At 39.0% G+C, this 23,859-nt stretch overlaps 1 protein-coding gene across 10 annotated transcripts in view; it reads right to left on the bottom strand.

Moving 5' to 3' along the window:
• The window catches only part of LOC149237810 (uncharacterized), a 273,154-nt gene extending 255,757 nt beyond the window's left edge, over positions 1-17,397 (bottom strand). The window contains exons 1-3 of one of the 10 annotated variants that reach the window (XM_089372807.1): positions 17,123-17,397; positions 16,816-16,874; positions 16,119-16,597 (exon numbers count right to left, since the gene is read on the bottom strand). In XM_089372807.1, coding sequence (XP_089228933.1) covers positions 16,119-16,160 — 42 coding nt within the window. In that variant the 5' untranslated portion in view covers positions 16,161-16,597; positions 16,816-16,874; positions 17,123-17,397. Of the gene's footprint in view, positions 1-5,925; positions 6,391-16,118; positions 16,892-17,015 lie in introns of those variants that run through there. The other 9 variants (XM_089372805.1, XM_089372806.1, XM_089372804.1 and 6 more) reach the window with 9 other exon arrangements.
• Positions 17,398-23,859: the final 6,462 nt, after the last annotated feature.

Here is a 23,859-nt window from a genome sequence, read left to right as displayed (position 1 = left end):
CACTTGGGCAGTAAGACCACATTGGCAAAAAGCTAAGGAAAGAGGTTGACAGAGCACTGAATTTTTGCTTCCAGCGTTATGGTGCAAGGTCGTTAAAATCTGTAATCCTACTCTGTAGCATCACACTTTAATGTATAAAACAGCATTCCTTTTTTGTTCCTTTGGAAACATTCTTTTGTATAGTAGATATTGTCTTTTTACCGTTTATCCATCCTGTTACACCATTTCCATAGTGTGGCATGGTTGAATAATCGAGACCATTGACATACTGTTATGCCGTGTTTCTGATCATCTTCACACTCATAGTTTGTTATTCTCTTCCTGTGCAGTAACATGTACTTACATAGTTATCGAAGCATCATTTTATGTTTAGTGGCTCAGTTGTATGTTTAGTGGCTCAGTTTCCTGCTGCAAACAATGTATTGGCAGTGTGGTTTCTTGCTGCTACGAACCCAATGTATTGGCAGTGTGGTTTCTTGCTGCTACGAACCCTGTATTAGCAGTGTGGTTTCTTGTCATAAATTCTGTTTGGCAAGAGTTGGAAAAACAAACAGAACGGCGAGTCTCTCGGCAACATGAGCAGATTGGCTTGCCCCAAGCGAGATGCAACATGAGCAGATTGGCTTGCCCCAAGCGAGATGCATGCTTCTCGGCAACATGAGCAGATTGGCTTGCCCCAAGCGAGATGCATGCTACACGCCAGGACGCCCGGGTCCAGATAAGCCTGGAAATTTTCTGCAATGTTGTGGTTTATCTATAAAAGAAATATAAATGAAATTGCCTCCATTTGCATATTTTGTGGCTTTGCTTTAGATAGTTCGGTACGATAGACAAATTCCCGTCAACGCAGTATAGATTAGAACGGGTTAATGTTCTTCGTATCTGGCGTTAAACTGTTATGGATTAAGGGGCCAGGGAATCTCTATTTTTGTATGATGGATTGTAATGAGACACCTGTACAACTGACTCTATTTGTACAATATATTTTGGCGTTAAACTGTTATGGATTAAGGGGCCAGGGAATCTCTATTTTTGTATGATGGATTGTAATGAGACACCTGTACAAGTGACTCTGTGTACAATATATTTTGGCGTTAAACTGTTGTGGATTAAGGGGCCAGGGAATCTCTATTTTTGTATGATGGATTGTAATGAGACACCTGTACAAGTGACTCTATTTGTACAATATATTTTTCCAAGAAGAAATTCGAGGCATGCAATGAAACTTGGAAAAAATTCGAGGCATGCAATGAAAACCTCAAACGGCCATATTTGGAAATCTAAACATGGAGATGACTGATAGTATGTGCTGTAATAGGGCCATGGTAGCATTGCCTGAAATCATTTCGGTGTGCAAAATTTCTTCAATTGATATAAAGTCTAAGGGTGTTGATTTTAGTATAATTTATCAAACTATCTTTTCATCACGTAACAAGTTTTCCTACCAATGCAACGCCCATGCCATTGGTTAATGAATGACAGAAAATAATATTAACAAGGAGGGCTGCACGGCAGCTAGTCCCTGCCTTGAGGGGGTGGATCAGAGGAATTAGAGTTGACAGCTAATTACCAAATCACGAGTTCTGGACTGTGTCTGCACCCAATCTAATAAATAATGAGACCAGCTGGGCATTTGATAATTACAGTGTGTTCAATTTGAAGCAATGGTGGATGTCATTAGAGAAAGATGGCCGTAGATTGGATCCAATGCAGGGTGAGCAATTTGTGGAACAGGTAGAAGACGTGTTGGATGAAGGTACCTTGGATCAGCTTTATAATCTTTAGTGTTGAGCTCCGGGAGGATTACATAAACCTGTCTGCTAGTAGAGAGTTGAGTTGGCAATGTTTTTTACTATTAAGTTGGCAATGTTTTTTACTATTACACATTGATAGCTCAAGATGAACAAGCTAAGTAGAGCTAATTCAATACAAGAAACAATGGGTAATAGCTCAAGATGAACAAGCTAAGTAGAGCTAATTCAGTACAAGAGACAAGCAATAGAGTAAACGGTTATTAGATCATACCTTTGAATAGAGTAAACAGTTATTAGATCATACCCCAGTATACACTATTCCCGTAAGAATCAATCGTCTAATTGGACCCCTTCCTACCAAACTAAAATATGGAAACTTCCTACCAAACTAAAATATGGAAAATTAGATTTTGACAGCATTTTGCAACTATTCGTAGTACTTGTGTGAAATGATTTTGGGAGTGCAAGAAAATATGGCATAAATTCTGAGTGCACATCGTGATGCTCCATAGAAGTGTAATGGTTACCGAAGCAAGTCCATCAATCTTCTCGAGCACTTGTGTCTGATGATCCATTAGTTATGGATGAAATGGAAACTTTTCTGGTTCGAATTGAAAATATCAGTTCAAATGGACCCAAGCAAGCTAAGCAGGAGAGAACCACAGCAGAAGAAAACCCAATTGCCTTTATCTAGCAAAAAGAGACGATATCTTTCTACGGTTTGTCCCACAAGACAAGGTCTTAACAGTGGAAAACCTTAAGATTGAGATGACAGCAGTCTACTAAAGTCATTCAAACTGCTCCATAGCAAATTGGAAGAAAGCTGATGTACTAGTCTAAAGGACTGGAAAAAGTTATAAAGATATAAAGGTCTTAACAGTGGAAGACCTTAAGATTGAGATGACAGCAGTCTACTAAAGTCATTCAAACTGCTCCACAGCAAATTGGAAGAAAGCTAATGTACTAGTCTAAAGGACTGAAAAAAGTTATAAAGAGATAAAGGTCTTAACAGTGGAAAACCTTAAGATTGAGATGACAGCAGTCTACTAAAGTCATTCAAACTACTCCATAGCAAATTGGAAGAAAGCTGATGTACAAGTCTAAAGGACTGGAAAAAGTTATAAAGAGATAACTGATCTAAAGTCATTCAAACTACTCCATAGCAAATTGGAAGAAAGCTGATGTACAAGTCTAAAGGACTGGAAAAAGTTATAAAGAGATAACTGATCAAATTAGTTTTGAATCTCATCCCATGGATAGTGTTGGGATGGTATGGCTGAACAGGCATGAGTGGAAAGAATTGAGATGCAAAGAAAACCGATCTACCTAGAGTAAGCTAGTGAGCTAAATTAACTGATCCAACTTGCCATATGGAAAAGAAACCTTAATGCTATTTGAGTAGCAAAGCTAACAAGCCCAGAGAAACTGATTCCATATATCAAACTCTGGAGCAAATATTTCTGTATTACTTGCAAATGATGTAGAGCATAGGGTTTCATTCTATGTACTAATGTTGTAACTCAGAGTCTGGAGCAAATATTTCTGGATTACTTGCAAATGATGTAGAGCATAGGGTTTCATACTGTGTACTAGATGTTGTAACTCAGAGCAAATGAGGTAAAAATTGAGAAATTGGTAGGCAATCAAATTGAAAGGTCTTCAAAATATGACATTTCTTCAAAAGCTCCTATTTCTTATCCTTGAACTAGCAAGGGAAAAATATGTCACTTTCACAACTAGAATACTCTGGGATAACCTCTTTTTACTGTATAGTTTCTTCCAGCAAAAGTGTACCTTCCAAAGCAGTTAGTTCATCAATGCCGAAACTCAGTCTTATCAAACAAGAGGCAAAGACTCAGAGCTACTCAGACCTTCCAAAGCAGTTAGTTCATCAATGCCGAAACTCAGTCTTATCAAACAAGAGGCAAAGACTCAGAAGCTCAGTCTTATCAAACAAGAGGCAAAGACTCAGAGCTACTCAGTCTTATCAAACAAGAGGCAAAGACTCAGAGCTAAGACTTTCTAAATTGGACCCCTCCCTACCAAACTAAAATATGGTCCATCAATCTTCACTCTTATCAAACAAGACGCAAAGACTCAGAGCTAAGACTTTCTAAATTGGACCCCACCCTACCAAACTAACATATGGTCCATCAATCTTCTCGAGCGTTTGTCTCTGATGATTCATTAGTTATGCTCTTTCTCTGATGATCCATTAGTTCTGCATGAAAGAGCATTACCAAGTGGAAGCTTTTTTTGTTCAGATTAAAGATATCAGTTCTTGAACTACACAGTAGAGTAAAAGTAACTTTTGAAGAGTTTAGAGAGATGGATCCAAGTCTTTCATAACCAAGTGGAAGCTTTTTTTGTTCAGATTAAAGATATCAGTCCTTGAACTACACAGTAGAGTAAAAGTAACTTTTGAAGAGTTTAGAGAGATGGATCCAAGCAAGCTAAGCAGGAGAGAACCACAACAGAAGAAAACCCAATTGCGTTTATCAAGCAAAAACAGGGGATACCTTTTTGCGGTTTGTCCGACAGGACAAGGTTGAGGGGATATCTTTCTACGGTTTTATCCCACAGGACAAGGTATTAACAGTGGAAAACCTTTGGGACAAGGTCTTAACAGTGGAAAACCTTAGATTGAGATGACAGCAGTCTACTAAAGTCATTCAAACTGCTCCATAGCAAATTGGAAGAAAGCTGATGTACTAGTCTAAAGGACTGGAAAAAGGGATAACTGATCAAATTAATTTTGAATCTCCTCTCATGGATAGTGTTGGGATGGCATGGCTGAAAAGACATGAGTGGAAATAATTGAGATGCAAAGCAAAGGCTTCTACCTAGAGTAAGCTAGTAAGCTAAATTAACTTATCCATTAGTTATGGATGAAAGAGAGTTACTTCTCAGAACACCAATTAGAGTGCTGTTACATTTGCAAGCATCAATTAAAATCTTAAAGCAGTTAAAAAACTGGTAACTCAATAATAAATAGAATAAAGCACTGTCTCTTTCACCGCGAGAACTAGGGACTCTGTAACTCATATATAATATGGAACCAAACAAAGGGAGGTGGAGTGTTGCTACCAAAGATCTCAGTCCTATGTTGGGTATATCATAATATAAATGCCCATATCGAATTCCATGTATAGATGGTTAGCTTTATAGCACTGGCATGCTAACTCATGCAGTTAAAAATCTGGTAACTCAATGTGAAACTGGTTAATGTTTTCAGTCAGCAACAGCAGTTAGACTTCAGTCATTGATACAGGCAAGTGGATTTAATTAGCATTGAGTGGTCAATTAATGTTTTGGCCAGAAAGACGAATATTACAAAAATATGAAACTGGTTTAATGTTTTCAGTTAGCAACAGCAGTTAGACTTCAGTCATTGATACAGGCAAGTGCATTTAATTAGCATTGAGTGGTCAATTAATGTTTTGGCCAGAAAGATTAATATTACAAAAATACAGGTACGGAAATATGATGTTAATTAAGCAACAAGGTTGGTGTTAAGAGACTAAATGAGGTTTCTAACTTCTGTTAAGGTAATTTCTTCTAACAGCAACCCCTTCTTTTTTGGGCAAAGAGCATTGTTTGTCTGAAGGATGCAGATGCAGACAGCTTTACATGTCATAACGTTTCACTTCCTTTTTGTGTGTTGTTGTTGATCATATGAGCGACTTACAGCTCGCATGAAAATTCAGAAAAATTTTCCAATTGCAATCCATGAGGCTTAAATGATTAATGGTTCTTTTAAAATGATTATCTCAATTAGAAGACAATTTCAAAAAAATTCTAGTATAGTCCAAATTCAGTCACCAAGCTTTGAATATTCAAAAACTCATTTGCAATCTTAGGTTATATTTCAATTTAGAACCATATCAAAACTGCAATTGTGATTTATCTGTTTCAACTTAGAGAATTCACATTTGCTTTCCCTGTTTCTACTTCCTTATCATTTTCCTTATCATGCAAAACTAGAACCTGACAAACAAGCATCATTTTTTCCGAACTTCCTGCATCAATTTTTCCCCAGTTCATCAAAATAATTCACTCTTTCTTGTCTCATAAGTTATAACAGTTAAAATGAAGCAATAAAATCAAGAATGGTCTTCAAGCTAACAGAAACTCTACAATCTTCATATAATGGAGAAAAATAAAACAGTGATTTTCTTAGCATTTCGGTATTCATAACCCACTCAAGAATATCATAACAAGTATAGTTGCATTAAAAGCACATCCCCAGATTTTCTTTGAACATAATTTTAATACCAAAACTCCAGGGAAAACCACCAAACTCAAGTATAGCTTTTAGCCATTTAACAAGACCATAATTTAAAAACACTCTGAATCATGCACGCCAACTACTAGAGATACCATACATGACCTTTGTTGAACCCTGCAGACTCGTCAACAAGAAACATGCCAGTTTATGTTGCAGAAACTATGTGCTGAAGTATAGCTACGAAGCAGCAAGTCCCTACCAATAGAGCAGAACAGGGACAAAAGCTGCAAATAGAACAGAGAAATTCACTGTCGTGATGCTAAAAGGCAGCCTAAAAGGCTTAACATGTTTTCCTTTGCAGAAATGGAATTCTCAGAAATGTAACATCTCCAAACATGGCTCATTCACCTACAGGAAGAGAGAAAGATTAACGAAGCAAATGAAATAATGGAATGAACAATGATAAGGAACTGATTAATTAAAATTTATTTTTTAAAAGAGACGGTGAGGTAGACACGTCTCATGCATGCAGGGCTATGAGATTCTTTAAATTAAAAATAAAAATTTCAATGAAAATTTAAAAAAAATACAATAACCAAATAAAATAAAAAATTGAAGTTAACTCCCAAGTGGGGCTTGCATGCAGCCAAGTGCCCCAACTCCACATGAAATAATTGTGTTTTGAATCATCGTACTAAAACTTTTTGCTGATTTTTTTGAATCATCATACTAAAGATTTTTGCTGCTTAAACAATTGTTAAATGATTGTTAAAACTGATCCTGTTCATCTAGCTCTCAAGAATCCTCACGAAATGGATCTTGCTCTAGAACTATCTGCAAAGCTTCTGTTGTTTTCCACCACCACCAGTGCAGAATTCTTGGGCAGAAGTGGAGCAGCGCCAACGATCCCTGGACAAAACTAGAGCAGGGTCGTTGTTTAACGCTGGTCTGATAGACAAGACAGGAAGACTGACCTCTTAAACTGATTCTACTGCCTCAAAGGTAAGCATCCTATTAACTATGGGTTAGAAGTTGTCATTAATTTTATTGAGCATGCAAAACAGTTGAAAGTTGATACCACAAGCAAATTTGATACCTCAGAAATAATAATAGATGGTCTGGACTCTGTAGACACTCAATAAGGAACACAACTGTGCACAATAGATCCAAAGAAGGACAAAGGCAGAAAATGGCTACATGAGTGATCCTAACAGCGAAGAAGAGCATTTATTGGTGTCTGTCATCCTGGGCTTAAATTCAAAATAAAAATACACGGATAAACTTAAAAATAAAACATCAATATGTATTATGTTCAGCATCCATGTTGCTGTTTCACCCCCAGAAGTTTCCCGAGCCCAATGCGAGAAAATGCATGTTGGGCTCTTGGAACAGTTCAAAATATTTTGATAATAAGAACTTTTTTATGTTCTACGGAGAAGGTCTATGGTTTGAGCCCGTATATCCCTCTATCTCATTAATAAAGAATTCACACAACACCTTCGCTTTGGTCCTCCTTGACCGTCTTCCTTTTTCCATATCGTGTTGATAACATTTAATGTTGATGTATGGTGACAACAAGTCCTCAATCATTAATGTTGCTGTATGGTGACACCAAATCCTCAACCAGCGGAGTGCAAAAGAATCTCAAAATTTATAACAGTAAAATTACACATAAAAAAAACTCCAAATCTTCGCAGAATGGTTGTTGCATCTTAATCTTTTTCAGCACGAAAAAAAATGGTTGTTGCATCTTAATCTTTTTCAGCACGAAAAAAAGCTATATCGTTGTATTATATTCATCCAGCAGATATGTACAGCAAAGATGATATGGAAACCATCTGGTATGAAAAATGCAATGTGGTTCAAACCACATGGATAGAAAGGATATATGTTGCCCTATCAGATCTGACACATAGAGGTCTTTAGGAAATATATTGCATAATGCATATATGTTCTTATAGAATTCGGAAAATCAGTCCCTTGAGCCAAGATTATGTTGGAAAAAAGACAAAAATATGAGTCAAAAGTTGGGGAAACAGAAAATCATACCAGATTAGACTTCACAAAATAGAGAAATATGTACCCGGCATGGAAAAGTCTTGGATCTGGTGGGAGGTGTTGTCCACTGTAATCTGCATCCTCCATATACCCTGTGGCGATGTTAGCCCCTGTTTTGATAAAGCATCTGCTCTCCGATTTTTATCCCTGACAATATGGGAGATTGTGTAGTTTTTCCTGTTGCGCCACAAAGCCTCAAGCCTGTTCAACCAGCCAGAGAGATGTATATTTTTTATGATATGTTTAGACAGAACATGGTCAATTATGTCTTTCGAGTCTCAAAAAATATGAAGGTTTTTGAGGCCAAGGAAGTCAGATAGAAAGGAGACCAGCCAGAGCCATAATTTCTACTTTGTTGTTAGTTCCAAGTCCTCCATTCCAATGTATGTCAAATGCTTGTCCTTCTTCTGGGATTATATAAACACCACAGGCGCTTGTGTCATGCTGAGCGGCGCCGTCAAAAAAAGCACAGGGATATCTATAGGCATCATTGACCTGTTGATTCCTTCCTTGTCTGACTTTGGGATGTCGTGGCCAATCTAGCGCTTCATATAAACAAACGATATATTCGAAAAATTTATAAAATGGTTCCCTCTTGGATTCGAAAATCATTCGATTTCGCCATTTCCAAATGGCCCAGATTGTTAACAAAGGAATGGGCCTCCACTTGTAGTACATGTTGCTCCATGTTTTGAAAGCCTCGTAGATAGAAGGAGCATTGACAATGGCGAAGCCAAAGTGAGCAGTTAATTTCTGCCAAATCAACTGGGATTGAGGACACTGTAGGAAAATATGCAAATTATTCTCAAAATTTGCTCTACAGAGTGGGCATATGGCAGGCCCACACCATTTGCGCTTCTGGAGATTCTCCCAAGTGAGATTCCTGTCATGAAAAACCAGCCAGGCAAAAATAATGATTTTTGAAGGGCATCCAGATTTCCAAAACGTTGGCGGAAAAATATTATCACATGTCTCGGATTCTGCTAATAAAATTTGGAGATATATATGCTTTGCGCATACAACCGGTACGCCACCGAGACCATTCCAAATGAGGCAATCCCTGTCCGACGAGCGATACAATCCACGCAATTGCAGTGAAATAGTGATAGCGTTCCATTGGGATTCCAATGCTCCGGGTAATTGCATTTTTGTGGCAGTTTTCTAGATTGGAATAGCACCGTCCCATTTTTTAATTACACTGGCCCAAAAGAAAAATCCCCTGCTGTGTAAATTTCTCAGAAGTTGAGAGGAGATATGGATTTTTTCTCCCGCACCTGTGAATTCATCAATTCCAATGATAATATTGGATCCGGATTGGAATTTCCAAATCAAATTTTTTCTAAAGAATGGCTCCAATCTTTTAAAACCTCTCCATATATATGAGCCGTTGGTTGATCCAGTGGAGCGCTGTCAGTACCAATATGTCATGTCTTGTTCATCCATATACTTAGCTCTAATTGTTTTGCTCCAGTTGGATGGATTCGCCCATAATCGCTTTCCACATTGTTTTACAAAGAAGGGCTCTTCTGAAGGAGTGTAAATCCAATATGCCCCAACCTCCCATATTTTTTGGCCGTGTCAGCTTCGAAAGCTTGCTGAGGTGATATTTAATCTTCTCCTGCTGAGGTGATATTTAATCTTCTCCTTCTGTCCTCCCCATATGAAATTAGCTATCATTCTGTTTAAACTGTAAATAGTAGATGAAGGGATATAGAAAAGGTGTGCCCGGTAAACCATGATTTGTACCAACACGGATTGTGTAAGAATGGCGCGGCCTCCAATTGATAAGCACCTGTATTCCCATGTAGATATTTTCTTATAGAACCCGATCTGGAATCCACGACCAGTCGGCCAATCTATAACCCACAAGTTTCAATTTGAATCCCAGATAATTGAAGCCCTTTAGGATAGGAAATGCTTTAATGTTGAAAAGATCTGTTAGAAATGTGATTATATCACCATTTACATCAGCGACATGGAATGAAGATTTTAAGTCGTTGATATACATGCCGGTGGCTTTTTGAAATCTCTTCAATATTTCATAAATACATATCCGTGTTGTTCTGCATAGTATGGCTGACAGAAGGATATCATCAACAAAAAGATTATGCGACATGAATGTATCCCTGCAGATGGGGAGAGGCTTGTATCTCTCTTGCTGGATCGCTAACTTTATGTGTAGGCTCAGAGATTCCATAACTAGAATGAAGAGGAGTGGAGATAGGGAGCAACCCTGACGTAAGCCCCTGGCCGCTTTGAAGAAAGGAGTTGGGACACCGTTAATTAGGACTGCATAATTTACTTCCACCACACAGGCCATGATCCATCTAATGCATCTGACATCTAGACCAATCCTAGCCAGTAGGCATCGAATAAAGCCCCAATTCACATAGTCGTATGCCTTTTTAAGGTCGATTTTTAGAAGAGCAGCTTCTATTTTCCTGGTATGCATTGAGTGTAAGCCTTCTTGGGTGAGAACCACCGCTTCTAAGATATTTCTGCCTTTAAGAAACCCGTGTTGTTCTGGAGACAGATGTAGAGACAGAGTGTTTCTAATTCGAAATAGCTATAATCTTTGATATGACCTTATATAATACATTGCACAATGAGATTAGCCGATAATCTGAAAATGTGGAGGAGAGCTTTTTCTTTGGAATTAGAGCGATATATGTTGAGGAGATCTTCTGGCTTATGAAACCCTGTGTTCTCGTTTCCTCGACCATCTTTAGGATATCTGACTTAAATAATTCAAAGAAGTGGATGAAAAAATCGATGGTCCACCCATCTGGCCCGGGGCACTTGTCTTTCTGGAAAGATTTCATTGTTGCCAATAATTCTTCTTCTAAAACTTCAGCAAATAAAGCCCTGTTTAGACTTTCATCAAACATAGTGGGGTATGGGTCTATTCCCCATATAATATCCTCAATATCGCATACAGAATCCTCATTGTAAGCCCTTTTGTAAAATTTCACAGCCTCTGTAGAAATAGCCTCTTGTGAGGAGTGAGAATTTCCTTCCTCATCTTTGATCTCCCAAATAGCGTTTGTCTCTCTTTTCTTATTTGCAAACCTGTGAAAAAACTTGGTGTTTTTATCTCCCTTTCTGAGCCATAACGCTCGGCTTTTGAGCCTCCAAGAGGCCTCTTCTTCTTCTAATATCTTTTGTTTTCTTTTTTCTAAATCCCATATATGTTTTCTGATGGTGGAAGACATGGAGGGATTTTTAAAAAGAGTTGATAAGTATTCCAGTTTCCTACATATGTCCTTCAGCTCCTTTTTATTTGAGGCTGATTTCTCTTTTTGCCATTTTTTAACCTCCTTTCAAAGAATTTGCAGGCGGTCTAGAAATTGCCGGGAAGAGTCATTTTCTTGCATGGGAGATTGTTTCCATGTATCATTTATAAATTTGTTGAATTGACCATCAGCAAGCCATGTTCGATTGAACTTGAAAGGATATCCAAATCTATGTCCAGCATGTTTCCATTGAATAGAAATGGGCCGGTGATCCGATATGAAGGATGGTATGATGTTCATTGTAGGAGGCCCATATCTTTCTATTAGTCTTTCATGGAAGATAAATTTGTCTAATCTTTTCGCCAGAAAGGAATTGTTGGATCGCCCAATGTCCCAAGTTGGTCCCTGACCAACAGGGAGGATATCAATAAAATTATTTTGCATAATAGATTCCCTGATGAATCTCCCCATCGGATCATATTTCCTGCCATTGCCCCATATTTCGTCATTACAAAAGGTGCAATTAAAATCTCCACCAATGATCAAAGAGTCTATTTCAAGAAGTTCAGAAGAAAGTAGATAATTCCAGAAAAGGAACCGATTTTTATATGGAGCATAAATATTCAATATGTGAATGGGGTCAAAGGATCCACAGACATGGGCCAGCACAAGAATGCCAGCGAAGCATTGAAAAGCAGCAGCCGTAATCCATTTAGGGTCCCATAATACAGCTAGTCCTCCAGACATGCCCACAGCATTTGAAGCGACCATATGCCATGTTGGCAGCATCCGCCTGAAGTAAGAAATGGTTTGTGAGCTATCGTGCATGGTTTCCTGTATAAGAAGCATTTTAGATTTCGAAGAGACAAAAAGATTTTTTAGGGCCAGAAATTTGGGGTCAGCTCCAAGGCCCCGGATGTTCAATGATAGAATGTCGATCATTTGGGCACATCATTAGGCCGACATGCTCTAAGAGGCCTATTTTCAGGAAAATCTTCAACAGCAATTTCTGTAACAAGTATGTCAATTAAGGAAAGATCCCGGGTAGACGAGTCCTGTCTTCCCTTCCTACCCCGGAAGTGTCGACTACCTCGCTTTTCTTTGCGGCAGACAGTTATGTTTCCAACCGAATTAGGGCTAATTTTGGGCGAGGGGGGACGATTGGGTCGATGGACAGATAGTGGTTGAAGTTTTAAAGACGTTCTTTTAAGCAGGAGGTCAATATCCTGATCAAAAGAATTACGGGGAGAGGATCGAGGGGATAATGGAGGGGAAATAGGGATATATGGAGCCTTGCCTTTGCGGTCAGGTACATGTCCAAGGGAAGGAAGTTTAGGGGAGGGAGCTATATATGGAGATTTATTATTTATATCAGAAGAGCGACCAAGTGCAGGGGGAGACAGGAATCTTTGGATGGATGGCATGTGAGAGGAAGGGGATTGGGGCGATGAAGATATGTAATGAATATGGGCAGCCGAAGGATCAGTACATGGAGGCTTAGATGATGCAGGAGGGAGGGGAATCTCAAGATCCGGATCCAATTCATGAGGCGAAGAAAAATTGGAGAAGCCCGAAACTCTGGTCAACAGGTCACAAAAGGACAGCGAGGAAGTCTTAGAAACAGTGGAGGAACGTGGTCGATCAGCAAAAAAGTTAGAATTTCTATATGCAGGGTCCACAGAAATTGATCGAGATTGTGGAAGACTAGCAGATCGATCTAGGGAACGGCCTTTCGGCGAATATGGGACGTCATTGGTTATGACAGGAGCCCGGTAGACCTCCATAGTGTTAGGCCATTCATATGTCACATTATCTCTTTCATATGACGAAAGAGGAATGTTTACAGCATGGGACATTTTCTTCTGTTTGTCGCCCGGGCGACGAGGACAACTAGGAAAAAGGTGTCCAGTTTTGTGACAATTTGAACACCTGAAAGGGACACCCCAGTAGTCTAAACGCTGTTGAATTTTGGACAGCTCCCAAGATAAATCAATAGACTCTGGAAAACCCCCTTTGAATTCTTTCTCTATGAGAATCCAGGCCACCCGCTTATCTTTTGCTCCAATACACCTAGGATCGACGTATATGAAACGCCCTATAGCATTCCCTATTTTTTCCATAGATTCTTTGGTCCACAGTTCAAGAGGCAGGCCAAGGAATTTAAGCCAAATGTAATTATTTTGGGGCGTGCAACGAAGCGGATTAAAACCGATAAACCATCTGTGCAGAGCTAAAAAGCTCTTCTCTTTCACCCAGGGTTTCGAATAGATAATTTCCAAGTCACGTACCCGGAGGAAGTGGAAACTATACCAATTGTTCATGAGGCGAACAATGGTAGGAGAGTAACCCAGAAGAGGAGACCATTTGGCAGCAATCCATGATCTAATTTGTGAATCCTCCATTGACGGGAAGAACCATCTCCCAACAAGCGCCCTTTTCTGTAGACTAGCAATTCTGTCCATTAAAAGAGGACCATCCAGGTTAATGGCCTCAGGAGGGGGAGTAGTTTTAGTGGGCCGGTATTGTTTCTGTCGCAGGCGAGATGCCATGTCATCACCCCGCAGAGACATTTGAGATAGAGAGGGAAGAATGATGCCAGTTTCCAGCAAAGCTTTCCAGTCAGTCCTCTGTGCATATCTGGCAAGGGTCCTTTCTGCTTCCATTGTAGCCCGAACCATGGCTGACTCAGCGGATTGGTCAGTATGAAAATCCATGACGGGAAAGATACTGACACCGAACGGTCAGATGGAGGATCCCAATATGATTTACTGACCGCTGAAAGATCTTATGGAGTAATAAGAAAGGATAGATTAGGTGAAAATAAAACCACAGCTTCAATACATGGGTGAAACATTAGTACGATACTGACTATATTTGGGGACCCATATAGAGAATAGTAAGTAGGAATAAAGATATTAAAGCCCATTCACCAGAACCATCCCTTTTGTCAGGTAAAAAGGATAAAAAAAATCATCCATCATGGGGTGATAGACTATGAATAGACATTGAGGAAGTTGAAGTTCAACAAGGAAAACTATGTGACGGCGGGCATTAATTGAAAGTGTAAATGAGAGGCTACGAACAAGAAATCAAGCCAGCAAACCGCCCGGAAAATTCAAAACCTGAGAAACAGGCATCAGAAAAACCAGAGTTCATCGTAGATTTCAGGAAGATATACCAGGGCAGGTAAAACAGCAGCAGCATATTTCATATATGCACCACCATGGTCCTATCTTGAAGCGAATATCAGAGCAAGGTTTGGATATGACAACAAAGTCCTCAATTTTGCATTTGGATATCCATGACCAGCAAGTGGATACAGACCAAGACATGGGAGACAATGTTATGGGAGCAAAATGATTCTCCGGGGAACATGGGGATATATAGAAAAACATATGCCAGCATAATAAGTGAGTATTACAGATTTATGCCATACTACGAAGGAAAATAATTTTCACTGCAAATAACATAACAGAGCCTAAATCCGGATGCAACAAGTGAAATGTATGCAAATATTTACAATTAGAACCAAATTATTAACTGACCTGAGCCATGAGCGTTCTCCGAGTGTAGAGCACCATGAAACATTCAGCAAGAAAACAGTGTAAGCTATAGACTAACAAGATGAAAAGGTAGTATAGCCGGATATAGAAGTCATCCGCCGGAAGTTGATAAAAAACGTATGTGTGTCCATACAGCCAGAAACCATCGCACCAGTGCAGAAAGACTGGTTGAAGGAAGAAAACTGTGGCAAGTTCTAAGATAGATATATATGGTAAAACAACGAATGGACACGAATGTGGACAGAAAACCAAGCGTCTACCCGGCAAGAAGGATTGCAGAGAGACATAGAACACGTTTCATTCCATGGTTAGACATGTGTCTAGGTAGGAAAACGATGGATGTGGGCGTGGTAGTCGAACACGTATCCCTCCCAGGCCAGTCATATGATCATGTGAGGTCACTGTGCATCGAGTATTGGATAAAGACTGGTCTGATACATACCTGATTGGTCGCCTCACAGTGCTCTCCACTCGGCGCTCCTTGATGATCCTTGTTGCATCTTAATCTTACATTCATAAATTTCAAAATGTATGATTGTTGCACAGAAAAGTTACAAATTCCTTATTGTAGGCTGTAATTATATTAGAGTACATACACATGATAGTGATGGCATGCATATTCAAAAGTTAAAAATTCCTTAATTTTATGTTATAATTATATCAGAGTAAATACTCATGCTTAGAAAATAGTGATGTTATGTAAATTCAAGAGCTGCAAGGAAAAGAGAAATTGATTACATTATACGAAATCCTAATAATCCTATTGATATTCAGAAATACCTCATTTTATAGAATATTTACCCATCTTGAATAATCCTAATAATCCTATTGATATTCAGAAATACCTCATTTTATAGAATATTTACCCATCTTGAATGGTCCTATTGATATTCAGAAAATTCTCATTTTGTAGAGTATTTACCCATCTTGAATGGTCCTATTGATATTCAGAAAATCCTCATTTTGTAGAGTATTCACCCATCTTGAATGGTCAAAATGAGGGTACATTGCTAAACCAGAATCTACATACATGAATCTTAAAAATCAAAAGCACATAATAAAATAATCATAAAAATCGGAGAAAACAGCAAGCACACAGCCCATTTGCCATGGGTTCACTAGTCCGTCTGTCTGTGGCCTTTATGTGGTGGCGTACAATGTCCATAGGTCTCATATATTTTCCCTCACTTTATTCTTTTTTCTTCTAATCTAAGTAAAATAAAACAATCATACTATGCAGGACAAGGTGTTACATTGGGATTGATGAGAACGATAGACTTACAGAATTCCTGACTGGAGTTTGTTCATCCCTACTGGAAAGCATGCGTTCGCTGCGTTCGTTGTCCACTCAGACACTGCAGCGGCCATGGCCTATGTTGCTGTATGCGGAGATTAGTCCGTGAAGATAAAGATATCTGTAACAGACTAAGTTACAAAGTTCTGCATAAAAATAATTGTAACGTATTTTAGGAAAATTTAACTGTAACGCACTTCAGGAAAAATTTGGGGTATCGATAAACAAAACTTCACGAGATGGAGCAAACGATAAATTGGTTGGGACCAAAGAACCCTTGCTTGATTTCAAATAGGAAACTTGACACAAAAAACCTCGAATTTTACAGTATTTGAACGCAAAGCTCTAAATGTAGTTTTTTGGTTCATTTTCCAGGATAATTGCCATGGCAGAGTAAAAAGCTCCGCGACTATCATCGAATTGGTTGAGTGAGAATATCGCAATCGCCATTATCAGGGGGTTTCGCCCTGCAGAAATGCTTTGTTTACTCTTGGGATTGATATACATTATACATTTCTAGAAGAGCAACCTCGTAAATAAAGTATTACATATATAATACCACTCTTTTTCTTGGAATTTCTGGATTTCTCACAGTTCTATAAGTTAGGAACAAATTCACAGAAAAAGACTTTAAATGCAAATGATGTTTCAGGCCAGAAACGCAGCGCGCCAGCACCGCACGAACCAGAGTGAAGAAAAAGAGCGCCCCAGCACCCCAAGGCACCTTGCCTAGTTCCATTGCCCCTGGCATTTACCAGAGCCTAGTAAATAACACCTCTAAACTGTTAATTGGTTGAAACGACGGTTGAACTAAGCTTATTGGATGACGAAAAAATAGTTTATAGAATATAAATAGAAAACATAGACTTAAATTGATTTGTTCACCTTTTATTTTTGTGCAATCACTTGTGAAAAACGGAGAGCCGATTACAAGAGTCCCTGCCAGCCCCGAAGGGGCAGGGACAAATAATAACTTCAAAAGATCTTCTTACCCGATATCGATCTGCAAGGCATTGACGATATGATGCAGTCCCTACAAAACACTAACGATGATGCCAAATTTGTAACTGCGAAAATTAACAGCGCCCGCCGAAACTGACAATCCCAGCACCAAACAGTTAAAATACCCGCAATCATCTTGCATTCCACTTACACATGTTTTATAACAAGATCAATTTAGCACTTTCCAGATTTGGCTTTCGCCGAAAATCGGCACTTGAATTTGAAAAATGGCTACATTGTGAGCTTTATGGCCGCTTAAATTTGAGTCTCCTCGTAAAGAAATGTTATCCCGTTATCTAGTTTGATTTGAGGTGAATCATCTTTCTGTAATAGGATAGGATTACAGGTTGAGGGAGTGAGTGTTTTAGTTTGATTTGAGGTGAATCATTTTTGTTTTGTAATAGGATAGGATTACAGATTTTTGTTTTGTAATAGGATAGGATTACAGGTTGAAGGAGTAAGTTTTTGAGTGTTAAAGAAAGTGTAACTAGGTTCGGTATTTACAAATGTAATTTTGATCTTTGTTCTTGTCAAGAAAAAGAAATATTATTTTTGTAGATTATAAGAATGAGTTTTTGGCTCATTCCATAGGTCTAAGAAAGTCAAAGAATCAAAGTCATGTTAAAGCGCTCTTCTTGAGCATGGATATGGGTCAACTTAGTGTCAAGTAGCCCTCCAAGACAAAAACCATCCTCCAAAGAAGAAGACTGCTAGCAAAACGATGTGAAAGACAGTCAAGTCGGCTTCAAAGTATATATAGATGACACGTCAACTCAATAAAAGGACGCAATGGTTCACTAAGTTCACATTGGCTTGCATACATGGACTAACACCTATAAATACACAACTGGAGTAATCATAGGAGGACATAACTTCGGATCACTCTGAAACTTCAATGACACAATAAGGTACATGATCTCGGTGATAAGCATAGTGACATCTTCGCATAAGATCTCTCACATCTAGGGCAAGCACAGTGACACATAATCTCGAGTTTCTCTGTGATGTTTTGTGGGAAAAAGGACTTCGGATACCTCTGTTATCTTCGATGATGATCACAGTGAAATACAACAGAGTCATGACCACGGTCTCTTTTGGATTTCAGTGACCATTGTCTCGAAAGTTACAGCCTCGGCATGCATATGAAGAACCTCATTCATACTCTGTCTCCGCTTATATATATGCACAGTCACAGTCTTGATCTCACAGTCTTGGTGTATCTACGATGGAGAGGATCATATAGTCTCGACATATCATCAAGATGTAGTCATGATCTAAGTATAGTCACAACCATGGTCTCAGGAAGATCTTTGTAGTAGTGCAGCAAGATGACATAATAATGATGCTGCAGTTGAGACGATGCAACAATGATCTATGTGAAGATGAAGTAATTGTGTAGAAGCAATGATCTCATTTCCATAATGAGTATCTCAGTAGAGGCACAATAATGTTTTCAATGATGACAACAGCAAGGAAGATCTCAATGGTGCAGAGATAATGAACTTAGCAATGACGAAGAAGAGGATTGGTGTCTTGGTCTTGGAGTGGCATAGTCAGTCAAGGGTCATGGTCTTGACATTCGTCAATTGGAATCTCCGTAACAAGAATTATGTGCGGGTTTTCCTCTCCAAGAGGGAGAGGTTTTGGCCCTAGCAGAATGCCAACATCTTGTTTTTTGTCTCTTTGTTTTTTGGTAGCTATTTGATGACATAAGAAACACACACTCTAATAATGTCAAAGAGAAGATTATGCTAATAAGAAAATTAAAATGCCTCACAAATAGTTATTAAGTCAAGAAGAATCTTATTAATCTAATTGCCCTAGATTCTTCAACATGGTATCAGAGTTAAGGTGTTGAAGTCAAAGGAAGGGCAGCAAAAGAGACATACAAGGACCAGTCTTCAAGAAGGGCATCAAAGCAAGTTGAAGGAATTGAAAGATCAATCTACAACAACAGTCTACAATAGCAAAGGATTTTTGTCTATGCAATCTAGAAGACAGTCTACAACAGCAAGAGTTTTTATGCTCACAAGTCATCATCAAAAGGCCACCAAGACCCTCATAAAAGTTGTCTACAAAGAAAGACCTCACCTTGGAACAAGTTGACACTATGGAAACAATCTTGATCTACACTACAAAAGAAAGCACTGTCATCTCCAAGGTTATGAAATCAAGCAAGGATCATCTCCTTGCCCTAGAAGAAGACCATCCGAGGAAGCAGCAAATCATCCTCATCAAAAGGGAGCAACCTTGTCTATTGAAAGGCTTTCTCACTTAAAAGAAGATCATCCAAGAAGAAGCCCTCATACATCTTCTTCATCAACATAATCTAGGTGAAGATTTCATCTTCATATGACAAGTAAGTATCTTTCCATTCTATAATTAAGTTTGGTTAAATGATTTCATGATTGCAAGGACATATATAGGTTGGATGGGTCATCAAGATTCCTTGCATGAAGAAGGAGGATAGTCATAGTCCTCTAAGAAGCTAAAGTCATTAAACATATCAATAGGTCTCCTCTGAATTTATGGAAATGGATGCTTATGAAAGATCCCCTCACATAGCAATATTGGAGACATCAAAGTGATGTAGATGATAAACTCATTCTCTAAAGATGCAATGAAGGTCACATGAAATCTGATCTACATGAAAGTGAAGGGTATCAAAGGATGTAGGATATCTTCCATGTACAAGATCTGTAAAGGAAGATAACCATAATACACTAACAGATAATCAAGGTAACAAATATCTGTGGGATAAGAAGGTTACCTCATTCAACAACTTATGGTCTCTATGCTAAATAGAGAAAGACAAGTTGATGGCAAAAGGATTAAATCATGTGCAGAAAGAAAAGGGTAGTTTGGTCCTCAAAGAAGGCAGAATAGGTATAGCTAAAATTATGGAAGCTCATATCACCAAATAGATGGAGGAAGCTAAAGAAAAGGGCCAAGGAAAGAGGGAGTAACAGATCTCTATGATTGGGATAGTATCCCTCACAAAAGGGTCCTATCATAAGCTTCTATTATAAGATATGACAATGATGATAAGATGCATTGTAACATCATGGAAGCATCAGAAACAAGAGCTCATGACATCACCATGGGAATCATGAAGGACAAAATCCATGACAGACAAAACATGAAGGATACAGGTCTTGGGAACCTCAGTGAACATTGAAGGAAAGGAAGAAGTCATCTAGCACAAGGCCCATCATACATCAAGTCAAAAAGGAAACATCTGCCAATTGGGAATATACAAGTTCCTCAAAATTCTCTGATGGAATCCTCATCGTAGGGTTCACTAATCTAGAAAGGAAGCAAGTGTTTCAATAGGAACTCCAACTTATGGAATCCATGAGATGATTATGTTATGACATGAAGCAGATCAAGGGATTGAAGATCTCTTCAATCAAGGAAGCTGCTAGAAGAAGTCTCGATGACCTAAAGGTAAAATAAGGTATGTATTCTTGTATTTAAAATTATAATGTCATGTCATATGGTTGCAGGTAACATGGATCATTACTTCTATCTTGAGAAGCATGATCAAGAGAAAAAGGATCTTCTCCTCTGAAAGGATGCAGGAAGGCATAAGTGATCCGGATCTTGGGGGGAGGCCCCCAAGATCTAGAGAATTGAAATGGATCTTGGGGGAGAGACCCCCAAGATCTGAAAACTTGCAATGGATCTTGGGGGAAAGGACTCCAAGATCTGAAAACTTGCATTTCCAGAAGAAAAATAGGAGAATGCCCAATAAACAAAACCACAAAGAAACTTTTTTATTAAAACCGATAATGACTATAAAGGCTACATTGTGGCGGACAATCTGTCCTTTTACAAAATGTCACTTGTTACTTATAGTATTTTTCAGTTACAATACCACGGGTCAATTCCATGGGTGAATGAATACCATGGGTGGATTTTACAATACCACGGGCAGATTCCATTTACAATACCATGGGTAAATTCCATGGGTGAATGAATACCATGGGTGGATTTTACAATACCACGGGCGGATGCCGTTTACAATACCATGGGTAAATTCCATGGGTAAATTCCATGGGTCGATGAATAATATGGGTGGATGAGTACCATGGGTTGATGCCATTTTCCATTCGGATCATTCCTCCCTCCTTAAGAAGCAATGGTCCCCATTGCGTAAAGCTCCCTCCTGCAAAGCCTTTGTTGAATATGAAGATCCACTGAAGATAAGGGTTTTACGTGGTTAACCCAAAACCCTGATAAATGAAGATCCGAGGATAGAGATACCCTGTAATGCTTGTGACCAACTGTGATTCTGACAGTGTGTGGCCTAGCAAATGGACTTCGATGAACTGTGGGTTTGGGGATGACCCATAACCATGAAGAACGAAGATCCGAGGATAGAGATACCCTGTAATACTTGTGACCAACTGTGATACTAACAGTGTACGGCCTAGCAAATGGACTTCGATGAAGTGTGGGTTTGTGGATGACCCACAACCGTGATGTTGGTTGTTGATGAAGTAGCAGGTGCCTACATAGCCTGGGGTGGGAGGGCACATCTCCAAATAACCCAAGCCGATTGCTGCTATGTTGAAACTGATGAATGTGAAGCAGGTGCCTACTAAAGTGGGGTGGGAGGGCACGTCTCCAATGGAAACCCACTCCGAATGCTGCTCCAGAATTAAATTGGACATAACTCGGCCAATATAACTCAGAATATTTATTATAACCTGTTTTTGGAAGCAGAAGAACCATTTTGCATCTTCCCATGTGATGGAAATCCTTATCTGGGCACTCTGAGATCTCAGATTTGTGCTGCAACAGTTCCGCCGTCACAAAAATTCTGATAAAATAGCTGATTTTAAATCAGCGATATCTCCCACATCCGGACTCCGATTTGACCCTTTTTTTTTTTGAAATTGGGTGATTTTTCGAGAGGAATCCAGATATGGTATTTGATTTTGTAAATTTTGTACCAAATGTTTCAGATCTGATTTTCAAAGACGCCGCCCAAAAAAAATCCTGCAAACAAATGAAAAAAGAAAAATTCTTCCTGCTTGACCCAAGAAAGTGCTCTGTGGAGGTTGTAGCACATGCCTGAAGTTTGTTGAATATTGTTGCAAAATTTGAAACTGAAACATGCACCAAACCCTCGTTCCCATGGAATCATAACCTGCTCTGATACCACTGATCCGGATCTTGGGGGGAGGCCCCCAAGATCTAGAGAATTGAAATGGATCTTGGGGGGAGAGACCCCCAAGATCTGAAAACTTGCAATGGATCTTGGGGGAAAGGACTCCAAGATCTGAAAACTTGCATTTCCAGAAGAAAAATAGGAGAATGCCCAATAAACAAAACCACAAAGAAACTTTTTTATTAAAATCGATAATGACTATAAAGGCTACATTGTGGCGGACAATCTGTCCTTTTACAAAATGTCACTTGTTACTTATAGTATTTTTCAGTTACAATACCACGGGTCAATTCCATGGGTGAATGAATACCATGGGTGGATTTTACAATACCACGGGCAGATGCCATTTACAATACCATGGGTAAATTCCATGGGTCGATGAATAATATGGGTGGATGAGTACCATGGGTTGATGCCATTTTCCATTCAGATCAATAAGACACACTAGATGAAATCAACATAATATGTCCTCATATGAAGTATGAGGTGGATGATCGCAACTAAGAAACTCTAATTAAAAGGCACCTAGGAATGGAATGTGTAAGGAAGGAAGAGATCATAAGATATGCAACCCTGATGAAGGCAATCAACGTCCAAAAGATCAAGAAGACTTGACTAGGAAATCTCCCATAAAGATATGAAGACTCTGATGGAAAAGATGTTGACCCTTGACAATGGATATCTTTGGAAGATGTGTCAACATGAATGCAAGATGATGATACCTACAGAAAGATGTCATGATGAAGAGCCACCCAGTAAGGTATGATTTGATTTAATGATATATTTGATTTCTTGAATAATGTTTGGATAAGTTCATGCAAGGCTACTTACAAGTACAAATATCATTCATGTGATGAATAGAAGAAACATGATGAGAAAGAAGTAGTCATATGATGAAGGTTCTAGATATGAAGAAGGCCACTTTCCATGAAGAAATGAATGACATGACGAACTAAGGAGGAAAGTGATCGATGACTGCTGCCATACAAGAAAGAAGCTCAACTAACTTTCATGACATCAAGGAGAGGATTTGATTAAGTAGCTAAAGGACCCATGAAAAAGAAGTTGCTGATGTACAGAAGAGTCCCTAGCTAAGAAGGAGCTTTGACATGTCCCCGATCAAGAGGGAGCTTGGAATAGATCACTCCTGATTAAAAAGGAGTGACAATTTTGTTTTTCAATCTCATGTGTCATGCACTAGACCAAGGCTAACAACCATAAGTCTAGGTGAAGGCCATGAATGGAAATGTAGACATGTGATAGACACAACATTCTTATCTTTACCTGGGAAGAAAGAATGGAGGATTGGGTAATCATCTGGCATCTGATGCTCTTTGAGGATTTGTAGGGCATCCAAGATAAGAGTAGGCAAGAGGACCAATTTTCTTTAAGGGTTGGGAACCCAAGATAAGAATCGTCCTAGAAGGTCATACTCAGTGAACACCCGGTTGGGTATGTACCTTGAGAGACAATGATGAAGGTGTCTATAAATCATTGGTCTCACCAACATTGTGCTCTGATCTTATGAGAGATAGAGTTGTTAGTCAAGGT

This window comes from Pinus tabuliformis, chromosome 8 (genome assembly GCF_031772625.1).
Source record: "Pinus tabuliformis cultivar Carrire ecotype Pingquan chromosome 8, CPIR1, whole genome shotgun sequence".
Lineage (NCBI taxonomy): Eukaryota > Viridiplantae > Streptophyta > Pinopsida > Pinales > Pinaceae > Pinus > Pinus tabuliformis.
The sequence above is the reverse complement of the archived record's forward strand: the minus strand, read 5'-3'. Positions and strand labels throughout refer to the sequence as shown.